Raw genomic sequence first — 15,377 nt, 5'->3', positions numbered from 1 at the left:
GATACTGAAAACACATAACGTGGCTTTTTCAAGACGTCCGCAACATCAGAGGCATCAGCCCAAGCCTGAATCCTCCAGCAAAAAAAAAAAAAAAGAAAAGAAAAGCCTCCAGACTTTGGGGATTAACCTATATATGGTCTGGCATTCATTTTCTGATTTATTTTCAGATTCTACAAAAAAAAAAAACCCTTAAAAAAACCCAACCAACCAAACAAATAAAACAAAAAACAAAACAAATACGACAAGAACAATAGGAGAAGAAGAAAAAAAAGAAAAAAAAAGGCTCTTTTGAAGAGATTTGAACAGCAGAGCCATGACGAGACGCTATGACAGTTTTCAACAAACCTCAAAAGTATCTTCACTGGTTTTCTGTTTGACTGCACACGCGGTTTCTTTATTTTATCTTTACCCATTTTCACCCCAGTCTGGAACAGCCAGCTGTTTCTCCCACCGTTGTGGGGTCCCTATAACAGCATGAGCCCCAAGTCAGTCTGCCCATGGCAGGAGCGGAGAGGTCAGCTCTCTTTCTCTGGGTTCATCTGGAAGCGGACAGCGAGTCCGCTCGTGCTGAGAGCTAATGAAGTGTGCTGACCCGGACCGGACTCCGCCCCGGAGTGACCCACCCAGAGCACGGCCCGCTGGGCTCTCAGCGACGCCCTAACCAGCCGGGTAGTGACTCTGAGATTCGGACTTGGACCCAGCGATGGGGTTCAACGTAACCAACTCCGTAACGTAACTCATCCCCCCAGTGTCACGCTGAGGTCTTTTTGGCCGTGACGTAGTCAACCTGAAGGCCTAAGGTTATTATTATTATTATTATTATTGTTGTTGTTGTTAATAACAGCAGACCAAACAATATTATTACTAGTCTTGGTTCCTCCCAAAGGTGTCCTCCTACTGTATACTTCATTTAAGGGCTTTTCTTCCTCCGTACTGTTGCTATGGAGTTGCTCACAGGGGGTTTAGGCACTGACCTCTGTAGAGCTGCTTTGAGACAATTTTTAATTCTAAAAAGCACTATGCAAATAAACAACCAATAAAAAAAATAGCAAACAAACAAAACAAACAAAGCAAACAAAAAAATGAACGACTACTATAATTACTATGATTTGATTTTGATTATTATTATTATTATCATCATTATTACGACGACATTGATGACGACGATGATGAAAGAGCGTATTTTGCGGGGGACGTAGTCTCTGACATTTGAAGTTTGGAGTTTGAAGTGAGATTTCTGTAAGGTACAGGTTCCTCTCCATTCCCTCTCATCATGAAGCGCAGAGGCAGAGAGAGAGAGAGAGAGAGAGAGGGAGAGAGAGAGAGGCAGAAAGAAAGAGAGAGAGAGAGAGGGGGGGGGAGAGAGGGAGTGAGAGGGAGAGAGAGAGAGAGAGAGAGGGAGAGAGAGAGAGGGAGAGAGAGAGAGGCAGAAAGAGAGAGAGAGAGGCAAAGAGAGGCAAAGAGAGAGGGAGAGAGAGGGAGAGAGAGGGAGAGAGAGAGAGAGAGAGAGAGACACTCAGGTTGGCCACTAACATCAAAAGACCAGTCCACCCCCGTCCTCTTCTCCAGCTGCTAAATCAAATTGACCCCAATCTGCAGCGGCAGGGCCAAGGCTCCAAAGCCATAGAGATGTGGGGTCAGGAGGTCACTCTGAGACTGAATGTGAGAGCACCTGGCCCGGAATTACAGTCGACAGGACAAAAAAAGAAAAAAAAAAGAAAAAAAGAAAAAGAGCTGGCAGAGAAGTCTCCAGTTAGGAGCTTTGGAAGAGTGATTGTAGGTAAGTAATGTTTGCAGTTAGGCTCTTCTCTCTCTCTCTCACACACACATACACACAGAAAGATAAAGGGAAGTCTAATGCTCACACACACACACACCACACACACACACGCACACCACACACACACACACACGCACGCACACACACACACACACACACACACACACACCACACACACACACAGAGGAAGATAAAGGGAAGTATAAGACACACACACACACACACACACACACACACACACACACACACAGAAAGATAAAGGGAAGTCTAAGACACACACACACACATACACAAAGAAAGAGAGAGAGAGCGAGAGAGAGAAAGATATGGGGAAGTCTAACTTGTCTCTGTCAGCTCTTTGGCCTGGCAGGCTAACATGTGATTACAGTGACCGGACACTTGGACAGTCCATCTAATAAGGAGAGACACGCAGTAATTCGGCAAGTAATTACAGGGGAAAAATGATCAATTCGCACTTCTCTCTTCTGTCCAGCCTTTTTCTTAACGCTACTCTTCCTCCACCGCAAACGCATTCTTTCTCCTCTTACTCCGTTCATCTTTTTTTTCCCCGTTCTTCATGGTTTGCTTCCTTTCGCTAATCTCTCCTGTTACAGAAAATCAGATTTCTGTGAAACTCGAGGCGTCTGCCGATTCAATTTTCGTCATTTCTTTTCTTTCTCTCCTCCTTCCCTTTCTTATTATATCTTTCTTTCGTCCTTTTTTTTTTTTTTTTCATAAATCGAAAATCGATTCTTTCTCGAGTCGATTTCAAAAGGCCCGGCTGTTTTTTCCAAAAACAGTGCGTCTGCGCCTCTTCCCTGGCTCGCTGAAACTGGACCGACCCAGGGCGGAGCAGGCTGCAGGCCTATGGGGGGAAAGCGCAGTCCTGAAACATGCCTCTGACATCCAATTATCACTCCATCTGCCTGCTCAGCAGAGCCTACCAGCTCCACTGACGACCTCCCCCCCCCCCAAACCCTGGCCACACAATCCGCTTTGATGAAATGGCTGCTCTTTTTACGCTAATTCGACACAAAACGGACGGCGCAACAGTCGAGAACGTTTCCGTCTCGGCCGCCGGCTCCGTCCAATCTGCGGTGTCATTTGGTTTCTGGGGCAGCTGTCGTAATGAATTATCACGAGTCCTAAAGCTTGAAAATGAATCTTAGAGCGTTCTCACGTAACGCCGTGACACTGTTCTCACACTACGCGGGAAGCGATGGTTTCTTTTTCGAACGACCAAACTGATCCGAATGGCTGCGTACAGCCTTGCGAGAGGTTGTAACGGATTCTTATTGAACGAGACAAGTGCAACGTTTAGATAAAAGTGAAATAAAAGTAAAAAAAAAAAAAAAAAGTGGCCATAAATATCTCGGAACAGAGTAACAACCATCGAAAACTTTGAATCCCTCCTGAGTCTAAAAATCACCCATTTAAAAACATCACTGCAAAGTTATCTCTTTGACCTTCCAATGCCTTATGAACTCTTTTACAGCTTGGATGTACTTCTTTCAACGGGAACCTTCTATTTTTTTTTTTCATTTCTTCTCGTCCTGCAGACTTTACGACCGTTACCGGGGTCCGCCAGGGATATCGGCCGTGCGATGCGATCTGGGGCTCTTCTGGGGATTTTCGCGCGGCCTGAATGTTCACGCGGCTAATGCATAAATAAAAAAAAAAAACAAAACAAAACCCTCTTTTAACTTTTAAGAGCGTCTCCACAGCGCTTGACCCGAACGAGGAAATGGAACGGTACAGAAGGGCTTGTAAAGCTCTCTGGACCACATTTTTCCCGAGCGCCAGGTCTGAGGGGTTCATTTATCTTGGAGGGAAGGTAAAAAGAAAGAGTAGAGCAATAATCAAGAGAAAGCAAAGCCAGCCCCGGGAAGAGATAAAGACAGGAGGGAACCGAAGGGGGGGGGGGGGCAGCCTCGCTGAAAAATGACAACGGTGACAAGCTCCTAACGAGAAAAACCCAAGAGAGAGACACGGGGGAAAACGAATGTTGCCGTGTTACTGTAATGACATATTGAGTAAATGTGGATGCATGGGCTGGCAGGGAAAGCTCGTAGATTGAATTAAATGCAACTGAATTGAATTGATCTGAATTGAACCGAATTGAATCGAATCGAATTAAGAGAGTGCGTGAGCGAAAACCACAACAATCGACAGTTTGTTTTTTCTTTTTCTTCTTCCTCTTCTTCTTCTTACCGAAACGCACCAATTTTGCATGAGGATAAATCAAATGCCATTGGCTTATAAATCAACGCAAAGAACGAATACGCAACCACAGAGCGCTAGGCTCCATTAGCAGCTAGCAGGGTTTCAAAATCAATCCGAATCAAATGAACAAAATTAAATGCAAAAAACATGTAAATTAAAGCACCACTCAAATATCTGCAGCAGGACACAGTTAACATAACACCATTAATATTTTAATCACGTTGTGTCATTTCTTTGCTCCGCGTATTTACATCAATTGGATTCGCAGTCCCATAAGAGCCTGTTAATAAACAGCTAATGAAGCATTCGCAGTGCGATAACTGTCGGATATTTTCTCTTTACACGTGATTCTGCCTCACAAACAGCACCGTAAAGAAAGAAAGGAAAAAAAAAAAGACTGTCGTGAACGGGTAGGGCTGCTTTTGCTACGGCAACGTCTGGATCATTTTGGAGCTCGCTAAATTCCTTACCTGTTTCTCGGTATGTCCTTGGTGCGTCAACTACAATAGCAGCTGTTTCATTTAAGGCTTTGAGGGTGACACCCTAAGTGATTTGAGTCTTTGTAGTCATACAGAGCTGCTGACACCAATCACGTTATCATCATCATCTTATCCGTTCTTTATAAACCCCAAATTTGTCCCTTAAGAGCCCAGAGAAACACAACGTGATCTAAAGTCAGGTTTACATCAGAAGGAAAAAACGCAGAATAACGACTTTTAACGTGCTTTCCGTCGACCTGGCTTCCATTTCGCGTTAGCCAAGCCGTAAAAGATAAAGACACAGGCGTCGGTTCTCACCCTCATCTCCTGGGCTTCGGTCTGACCGTCCCACGCCCAGCTGCGCTTGGTGAAGTAGTTGACGGTGGCGAACTCGATGAGGGCGGAGAAAACGAAGGCGTAGCAGACAGCCATGAACCAGTCCATGGCCGTGGCATACGCCACCTTGGGCAGAGAGTTTCGGGCGCTGATGCTCAGGGTTGTCATGGTCAAAACCGTGGTCACACCTGAGAGGAAAAATAACAAACAAACAGAAATATGACAATAATGAAGAAAGTTGGGTTTTTTTTGTTTTTGTTTTTTAAACTAACCTGGTTAATACTCATGATCCAGGATCAGTGATTGCATCTCTGGACCGGGTGATAACATTTGGTTGTTTCACATGAATACTGACTCAGGATGAGCTGGTGTGGTTGACTGTGTCACCTCATGTATTCAGCATCTGCAGACTGTTGTACTGGTGGTTCCCACAATGCCTTGCGTTTCGGCTCAGTCTGGCTCTGCTACAGTTGGGTATTGTTTTTAGGTGCTGCTCTACTTTAACGTTTTTTGGGGTGTGTTTATTTATGTTTTAATTGGTCTGTGTTCATCGCACAGGGGAACTGTCTTATCCTGAGATGTGGAACTTTCACGGAAAGATTCCGTTTTTCAAAGCATCCGTCTGTATCCATTTTTAACAGACTGAAAGCGAGTTTTGAAAGCACCACCTGGGTATTAGTATGAGAAATAATTTGCTGATTCATGTGTAATGTTCATATATACATATTTTTTTATATCTATCCATCATATCCAGCATGTGAAACAATAACTGTGATAGTAATGAGAATGGACTGGGAGAGAGATAAAAGAAACCTGGTTAAAGGGATCTCCAGATTATTACGTGCTGTGTACAGGAAGTGAGATAACACGATGCTGCAGTGAAAAAGAAGGGAAGAAAAGAGGAGTGAAATGTGTCGGAGCCAGACTCAGCAGTGTGTTACTGCTCTCTGTGTGTTACTGCTCTCTGTGTGTTACTGCTCCGTGTGTTACTGCTCTGTGTGTGTTACTGCTCTCTGTGTGTTACTGCTCTCTGTGTTACTGCTCTCTGTGTTACTGCTCTCTGTGTGTTACTGCTCTGTGTGTTACTGCTCTCTGTGTGTTACTGCTCTCTGTGTGTTACTGCTCTCTGTGTGTTACTGCTCCGTGTGTTACTGCTATCTGTGTGTTACTGCTCTCAGTGTGTTACTGCTCTATGTGTGTTACTGCTCTGTGTGTTACTGCTCTCTGTGTGTTACTACTCTCAGTGTGTTACTGCTCTATGTGTGTTACTGCTCAGTGTGTTACTGCTCCGTGTGTTACTGCTCTCTGTGTGTTACTGCTCTATGTGTTACTGCTCTGTGTGTTACTGCTCTCCGTGTGTTACTGCTCTCTGTGTGTTACTGCTCTCTGTGTGTTACTGCTCTCTGTGTGTTACTGCTCTCTGTGTGTTACTGCTCCGTGTGTTACTGCTCCGTGTGTTACTGCTCCGTGTGTTACTGCTCTCTGTGTGTTACTGCTCTGTGTGTTACTGCTCCGTGTGTTACTGCTCTGTGTGTTACTGCTCCGTGTGTTACTGCTCTCTGTGTGTTACTGCTCTGTGTGTTACTGCTCCGTGTGTTACTGCTCTGTGTGTTACTGCTCTCTGTGTGTTACTGCTCCGTGTGTTACTGTTCTCTGTGTGTTACTGCTCTCTGTGTGTTACTGCTCTGTGTGTTACTGCTCTGTGTGTTACTGCTCGATGTGCTGAGTCTCTCTGGAGGACGGTATGGGATTCTCGATAGAGTGCTTGGGAGAATAATGTGTAATAATTATACTGCTGACAGTGCAAAGGGGCTACCTTCAGTAGTCTTCAGTAGTCCCTAAACATATGTCAGAAAGGGGAACTAAAAAAACTTTGCTGACAACACAGGAGATGCTGTCTGTCTGCGGTCTGCAGTGCAGCAAAAAAATCGCAGCAGGATAAATAAATAAATAAATAAGTAAAGTTGCAAGACAACAAAAGGTGAAGAGCAAAGTGATGATGAACGGGTGAGAGGAGCTATAGGTGTGCAGTACTGCAGAGGGTCTTCTCTCTTCACTTAAGTTTTAAGAGCCGTTTTTCACATGCTAATGGAATTCTCTAAGTGTGTACTTGGAATACTGATACACCAATACAGACTGGTGGGAATACTGATACGCCGATACGGACTGGTGGGAATACTGATACACCAATACGGACTGGTGGGAATACTGATACGCCGTGGACCTGTGAGAGCAGGGGGATCCGTTTGTAAGACTAATGGGAGATTTAAAAGGTGAAGAGTGCCAATGTTTCCCCGTGGTCGGTAAGTGTCCTCGAGGCCATGGGAAAGGAGGGGCCAGGCACCCCTCAGACGAATTTTGATTGGACGGATGGATGGATGGATGGATGGATAAGCCCATCGATTGCCGTCGGTCGGTTTATGATGCAAAGTCACTCGCCAAGGAGTGAAGAACTCCGATGAAGAATGTCAATGGATTTAAACTCAATGGATTTAAAAAAAGAAAAAAAACAAACAAAAAAAACAAAACAGCCTGTCTCCTAAAACCCAAGGTAACCGAGCGGGAAGGAAGAGCACTTGACCGAACCCGCATGCCGTAAGCCACTTCCGAGCGAGGGGAGCCTGCAGAAATGTAAATTCGAGTAACAACAAAAGGAAGAAATGCGGATGAATCAACTGCAGTGTGAAATGTGAATCTTTCATAGGTCATTGTTAGGCCGACTCAACATTCCACTCCTCTGTGAACTGGACAAATGAAAAGGGGCGGGGGGGGGGGGGGGGGTTTGGGGGGGGAGAGACTGAGAATAGCTCTCCTTCAAAGCAGACAAAAGCTATCATTCCACCTGAGCTGGCCTCATCCCAGTTATCTGCAGTCCAGCACACACACACACACACACACACAAAAGAGAGAAAAAAAAAACAGAAACAAAATGAAAACAAAAATAAAAATCTAAAATAAATAACACACTGACTTTAGACTTTGAAATCTTACACTTATGGACGTTGTTTTTTTCCCCCTTGCTAATAAGACAAAACAACAACAACAACAACAACAACAACAAACAAAGAAACAAAAACAAAAAACATTCAAAAAACAAATAAAAAAAAAGCAACCCAAAACAAACGAGAAGTGTGGACTGCTCTTGTTGAATGGACAGGGGCTATGCTCGGCTCTGAGGCGAGGGGTCTGATTGTGTGTTGTGTAGAATGGCCCAGAGGTTGATGAATGGGTAAGCTTTTGTTTATTTAGATAAAAGCCGGGAGTGAAATTATTCTACACGAGACCACTGTCGGGGAGACGTGACGTATCAGATGCAGAGGAACAGCAATTCCTCTGATTAAACACCACGCCGAGGTCCTATCTCTTTGTGTAGGAAGCAGGAGAAAGAACAGAGAGGAAACAGTATGGAGCCATGTCCTGTGAGATGGCTTTGTGTTGGAACCAGCGTCGGGTCTATTGTGAGCGGCATAAAGTATGGGTTATAAATCAGAAATTACAACAAAGAGAAAGACTAAACATAATTGTTCCGGTGAAATACCAGGCCCTTGTAGTCAGGGGAGGCTCCGGTTACTGGCTCCCGTCCAGCGTTCGGGGTGATTAATTAAACATCAACTCGCGAGTGGCGTTTTGGGAAACCGCCGCCGCGGTCGCGTAAAACGCCGATGCCAAGTTTTGTTGTCTCTCTTTTTTTTTTAACAAGCGCACTGTTCCTCCCTTACATGTTTTTTGACACTTTTCAAACACTCTCGGGTTCAGGAGGGTGTGAAAAGAAGAGATTAAGAGAGGCCTGCGTCTGTCGTTACAGAAACGGAGGGATGTCTGCTGCCAGGCAAAGAGAGGGCGGGCGACTTCGGTATTCCGGCGGACGTCCTCGTCAGGCCGGGTTGAAGAGTGTGAGGAGTTGGGACAGACTGGAATTTGTAGTTACTGCTCATCCGGGGTGGAGTGGGGGGGGGGGGGGGTGTGAGGGTCATCTCACGACCCCCCCGGCAGATGGAAGAACATTCTGTTTAACATGCACTGTATCCCAAAACTGGACGCTTCATTACTCTCCGTGTCCAGCCCAAGGCCTGAGACGAGACAGGCTGTGCTTTCCCAACATCTCCAGCCTGACAGAAATGCCACTTCTCCAGAATACCAATCAGATGCCGGCTCTGGCCCTCACATGAGCGTCTGTCTCCAGACTGGAGCCTCTATCTCTAACTGTAGACTCACCATTAAAAAAAAACAAAAACCAAAAACACTCATATGAACATGTAATCAGACCTTAAGTTCAACTTGGTGACAATGGTTGAAATAACTTGAGACAATCTGGGACATGTATTCCAAGTTCAAGAGAGCCATTTGTAATTACAAAATGACAGCAGTTCTGTTGGCTGCCTGTGTATGTGTGTGTATGTGTGTGTGTGTGTGCAGCGTGTATATGCGTGTGAGTGTATGTGTGTGTATGTGTGTGTGTGCGCGCAGCGTTTGTGTGCGTGTGAGTGTGTGTGTGTGTGTGTGTGTGAGAGAGTGTGTGCGTGTGCGTGTGAGTGTGTGTGTGTATGTGTGTGTGTGTGTGTGTGCGTGTGTGTGTGAGTGTGTGTATGTGTGTGTGTGTGTGTGTGTGTGTGTTCGTGCAGCGTGTGTGTGTGTGTGAGAGTGTGTGCGTGTGAGTGTTTGTGTGTGCGTGTGAGTGTGCGTGTGTGTGTGTGTGTGCGTGTGTGTGATAGTGTGTGCGTGTGAGTGTTCGTGCGTGTGTGCGCGTGCGTGTGTGTGTGTGTGTGTGTGAGAGTGTGTGCGTGCAGGAGCACGTGCTCATGCACACATGGGAGGTGGTTGTATTGTTCTCCAGCAGTAGGTCTTAAATATCCTCCTGAAGACAGTATTCACCTGCAGTGCTAGAATACAGTTTTTATTAACACATCTACAGGGGAAGGACTGCATGACTGTGTACTTCAGACTCCTCAGCCGAGACCCTCACTCTCTCCCTAAAGCCCTTAGTTAGTAAGCACTTATGCATCTGACCCGGGCCCAGCCTGCAGCCTGGGTCTCTGGGGACTGTGGTGAGGAGGCTGCAGGTCTGATCCAGTCCTCAGTGGTAGAGCTGGTCCCAGTGATGAATAGGCTCACACACATTTTGTGTTGTATGTGGCTTCTGCTCTCCTGAGACAGGTCTCTGCCTCTAAGAATGAATATACAGCTCTCTGTGTGTGTGTGTGAGTGCAAAAGAGAGAGAGAGCGAGAGAGAGAGAGAGGGAGAGAGAGCCTGTGTTTGTTTCTCTGTGTGTGCACAGACGTGTGTGAGTGTATATATGTGAGAGAGTGTGTGTGTGGGGGTGTGGGTGTCTGTGTGAGAGAGAGTGTGTGCAAGTGTGTGGTTGTATGTGTGTGTGCATATGACAGGGTGTGCATTAGCTGTGAGTGTGTGTTATGATGCGGGGGGATGTGGGGGGGGTTATGCGTCAGGTGGCTGTGGGTTCTCTCTCTCTCTCTCTCTCTCTCTCTCTCTCTCTCTCTCTCTCGGGGCCAGCTGCCTGCTACACTTCAGGTCGTGTGGTGCTCAGCTCTGCTATAAGCTTCAGAGCCCTGATTAGTCGACAGGCACTCCAACCTGCAGGGAGGCACTCCGCCCGCAATGAAACACTCCTTCACGCTGCCTGAAGAGAGAGGGATGTGAGGAAACGAGGGACGGATGGCGGCTGAGGAGGAGGGGGAGGAGGAGGAGGCATCTGAGAGGGAGTCAGCTTGTTTGTGTGAGGTTGGTTAAGTCACGTTTGAACCGAGGCCACCCAGCAGGAGCAGTGAGACCAGAGCACTGCCACTGAAAAGCTTTTTTTTTTTTTTTTTTTCTTTTTTTCCTGCCGCTCCAACTTTACCAGCTGACGGATTACACGTGTATCGCTTACTGGAGCATTATGGGTACGCTGTTCTCCGAGCGTCTAATGCCAGCGGTCTTCTATGGTCTTAATTCCCGTCGTCATGTGTTGGTTACACGGGTCAGGGTTTTGCCTTCGTCTGGAATTCCCAGTAAAGACAATCAGATCCCCCAACATTACTGAGGTCTCTTCTTCTTTCTTTTTTTTCCCTCTTCTTCTTCTTCTTCTTCTTCAAAAATGCACAGTTAAGACTAAACCTTACATGCCCCTCGTTCCACACGCTAGACCAGTGGTTAGGTCAGAAGGCGATAAAAACATAGGATAACACATTGGGTGTATTTATGGGTCTTTATGAAACATAAAGGAAATGAAAGATTGATGAATAAAAGAGAAAATATTTTCTGTTGGCAGCAAGTTAATAATGCTCTGTAAAGTTCCTCATATGTGCAAAGCTAACTGTGCAATCCTGAATGCTTTAGGAAGGAAAAAACATGTATTTGTATGAAAAGGTGTGTTTATGATGCCCTTGACATTTCTTGGAGTGTTCTAGAAGCAGAAAAGAATCGGTTCTGACTGGATAAGAAAAAAAAAACAAAAGAAAAAAGGAGTGAATGACGAGGATTTGTATTTTTTATCGATGTAAGCTTTTTCTGACGGAGAGAGCGCTCATTTCTCTCTCTCTCTCTCTCTCTGCACAGTGGAGCTGAGTGTGTGTGTGTGTGTGTGTGTGTGACTCAGCTGTGTTGACAGGGTGATGTGTGTGTTTGAGGACGGCAGGTTAAGAGGAGCCGGGGTCATTGCTTCTCTCTGCACATTCGTTTAGACTTTGACTCCGCCAAGTGTTTACTCTCACCACCCCCCCCCCCCCCCCAAAAAAAACTATTCCTCAAGCAAAAAAAAAACCAAACAAACAAAAAAAACCTTCAAACTTCCTCGAGCAAACGAGAAGAAAAGCAAGAAAAACACAGACACCTTGACAAAGTTTTCGAGAGCTCGATAAACGGTAATCTCTTAACTCCAGCTGGCTTAGACGCCAATATCCCGCCGCAGAAGATGCAACTGTGACGCTTTTGGGGTTTATTGCTTCTTGTCCGCCCCAGACAAGAGTTTCTCTCTCCCTCTCTCTCTCTCTCTCTCTCTCTCTCTCTCTCCAACTTCATTATGGTCCCTGTTTGGGCGGCTAATCTGTCATTAATTAGGTGGCAGTGTGTGATGCTGGTGGTAATTACAGGTTCAGCCAGTCATCCTTAAACGCTCTCAAATCCCAATCCATCACTGTCCACAACACTCTGCCTGCTGCTGCACTTCTCCCACTTTAGCCCTGGCACAGCCAAACTTTTTCCTCTTTCTTTTTCTTCCTCTTCTTCTCCTCTGCCACAGAAACTTTTAATCACATCCCTGGTGCACTTGTTTTTTTGTTTTTTTTTTTTAACTTGCATTGCATTTACTCAGCAGAAAACAAACAAACAAATAAACAAACGAACAAACACCACCGCGGCTGCCGTTTTCGCCCGTTTTTTGTTGTGTAAAATTGAACCGGATGACACGGCATTTTGTCCGACATTTTGTTTGCAGGAGTAGCTCGGCACTTTGTTCAACGCATAGAGAGGGGAGACGCGGATGACACACACACACACACACACACACACACTCACACACACACTCACACACACACTCACACACACACACACACACACACGCTCACACACACTCACACACACACACTTACCGAAAACGGTTCGCGCTGGGACAGATTCACGGTTGAGCCAGAAGGAGACCTGGGAGAGAATGACGGTCATAATACAGGGCAGGTAGGTCTGAATCACAAAGTAGCCAATTTTCCTTTTCAGATGGAAATACGTAGTCATCACAACGTACTCTCCTGTCAGGGGTGAGGGGGGGGGGGGGGTTAGAAAGACAGAGAGAGAGAGAAAGGAAAGAAAATGAATTATTAATGTTATGTCCAAGACAAAAACAAAACATAAACACAATATACTAAAATATTCAAGACTTCATTTATCAGAGTTAGGACACATAGGCCTTAGCATGAGTCCTGGTGTGAAGCAGAAGTGTGGTGTGTGTGTGTGTGTGTGTGTACATGTGTGCATGTGATTAGGAGTGTGTTTGTTTGTTTGTGTTGTGGTAAGGTTGAGAGCTGGCTTGTCTATCTCAGCGTCTGTTTGTTGAGGGCAGGCTTTGTTTTGACCAGCGCGGCTGGTCCAGATGAGATGTTCTGACCCGGGCAGACAGGGGGCATCAGACAGAAGATCCCTGCGTGGGAACAGACTGTTCAGGGACTCCAGAACACTCCCAGTTACCTCAGTCATACCCAGCAGAAGTTTTTGGGTTTTTTTTTTAAAAAGAGAAGAGTTTATACAAAGTGTTAGAGAACCAGAGGAGTGCTGATGCTTTGATTTGGTGTTTGTGTACAAACTTCACAGAGGCGTCAGGTATAACGTGTATGGATGTGTCTTGAATAATTTGGTCTTTGTCGTTTGAGGACGACCTCGGAGGGACCTACCAGACCGTCGTAGGGTCGTCCTTATCCTTCCCTCCCAGTAGCACTATTAACACTAATCTCCCATCACCCATCAGACTCCCAGTCCCAGAGACCAGTCCTCTCCGTCTGTTTGAGACCCTTTTATTAAGGGCCCACTCTTCTGAATCGGCACAGAGAGGTTCTTTTTTTTTCTTCCTCTCCTTCTCTCGAGTTGCTCTGTCTGTGAGGACATGTTCTCTTGCTCTCTGACCTCTGTCTGTGAGGACATGTTCTCTTGCTCTCTGACCTCTGTCTGTGAGGACATGTTCTCTTGCTCTCTGACCTCTGCGGGGTTGAGATGTAAAGCCATTAAAAAGGGAGAAGAAATAATCTGAAACGGGCATTCCCGGCCCGACGACTCAAACAGAATGAGACATGTCTTTTTTTGTTTGCTTGGTTTGTTTTGCTGTTGTTGTTGTTGTTGTTTTCACGGGGGCCGCGGCGGACAGGGGGAGACGGGAGAGGCCCTTCCTCATCCGGAGGCGAGTCGATAAGAGGGCGCCAGCGACGAGTCTGTGTAAATTCACACCCGTGGACTGGTAAACACAACCTACTGAGCTGCATTCGAAACCTGTCCCAGTTCACACAGCCGTGCCCTCTCACCATAAATCCCTACGGGAGAGAATGGACCTCGGTCTGCACTGAAGGCAAGGGCTGTACAGCCTCTGTTGTGAATATTATGAACAGCGTTTTGAGCGACCTCTTGAAAGATCAGAACTGCCAATCTATTGTCCGACACACACGCACACAAATGATGGACAGACTGTAAAATGCTGGAGGAAGAAAAAAAAGAACGAAGTCAGATACGCGCGGGCGTTTGGGTGTAAAAGACTCGAGGAGGAGGTTGCCACGGTAATCAGAGGCGAAGATCAAATGAATTCCTGATGAAGCGGAGCTGGGCAGAAGAATTGCCTGGTAATTTGTTGCCAATTCAAATGAACTATCGCTCTGTTCCCGGTCAGCGCAATGATAGATTTACCTCCTCCCTTCTCCTCCTCCTCCTCCTCCTCCTCCTCGCCAGGCCTCTCATCTGTATGCAAAGCGAAGAGCAATCCATTGGGGAGGAGAAAAGTTTGAAGATTAAAACGTAAAAAAAAAAAAAATTCTTGAATCCAAAATCCAGGAATGTGTACTCTAATCTAGAGAAAGCATGTGTGTGTGTGTGTGTGCGTGTGTGTGCATGTGTGTGTGGTGTGCATTTTCTTACATTGTCACGTGAACGGTTGAACAGTAAATGTTTCTCTCTCTCTCTCTCTCTCTCTCTTTCTTTCTCTTCCTATTTTTTGTCTTAAGTGTGCCATTTCTCAGGGAAAAAAAAAACCCTAACAGCCATGGAAATTGCTGGAAAAATCACCGGCTTCCTCAGTCTCTGAGTTTCAATCTGCTTATGTTTAACACACAATCAGCGGATGGCGTAGACGCGTGAGTGTCGCAGTCTGACGAGAAACACGCTCAGAGATTCACATCGTGCCCAGTTCAAGTCCTCGCTTTGACAACAAGCCCCCCCACCCCCCATCATCATCTCGTAATTTTTGTACGTTTTCTACATTTCTAGGCAACTCCAGGATAAGGTGCACTCTTTGACCCCCCCCCCCCCCCCCCCAACTCCCAAACCCCACCCTGTAACCCTCCAACCCCCCAACCCAGCCACGGTTCCCAATTTCGTTCCCTGTCTCCCATGCAGGTCCCACGACCTCAATATAGCCAGCCCAAAGCAATCGATGCACAGCCTGCCTGCAAAGCAGCTGCAGATAAATGAAATTACAAAGGCCCACAAATTGGATTGGTAAACGCAGGCAGGCGGTGCCCCACAGAGGAGAGAGAAAGAGAGAAGAAAAAAGAGAGAGAGAGAGAGAGAGAGAGAGAGAAAGAAAGAGAAAGAGAGGGCAAGCAAAATGAATTTGTCCTAGTTGTTGTCGGGTGCCTGTGGACTGAGGAGAACTTGAGCGAAGAGAAGAAAACCAAAACGTAATGAGTCTGTGAAGGGTGGTCTTACTCAGCAGGATCCATTACAGAAGACAGTCAGAGATTTCTGTTACATGTACAGTAGACTGTTAGAGTTTCATGTCATCGCTCGGCAGAGCTGACAAAACCTCCACACAGACACAGTAAATAACCCAGTGAGAGGAGCAAAGTTAAAATGTTCTGTGGCAGAGAGAGAA

General features: G+C 46.1%; 1 protein-coding gene across 1 annotated transcript in view; it reads right to left on the bottom strand.

The window, feature by feature from the left end:
• The window catches only part of gabra3 (gamma-aminobutyric acid type A receptor subunit alpha3), a 63,874-nt gene that overhangs the window by 6,252 nt on the left and 42,245 nt on the right, over positions 1–15,377 (bottom strand). The window contains exons 6-7 of the mRNA XM_030793179.1: positions 12,406–12,558; positions 4,801–5,006 (exon numbers count right to left, since the gene is read on the bottom strand). Coding sequence (XP_030649039.1) covers positions 4,801–5,006; positions 12,406–12,558 — 359 coding nt within the window. The remainder of the gene's footprint in view (positions 1–4,800; positions 5,007–12,405; positions 12,559–15,377) is intronic.

The sequence above is a fragment of the Chanos chanos genome, chromosome 16 (genome assembly GCF_902362185.1).
Source record: "Chanos chanos chromosome 16, fChaCha1.1, whole genome shotgun sequence".
Taxonomy (NCBI): domain Eukaryota; kingdom Metazoa; phylum Chordata; class Actinopteri; order Gonorynchiformes; family Chanidae; genus Chanos; species Chanos chanos.
This window is presented reverse-complemented; position numbering and strand designations above follow the sequence as displayed.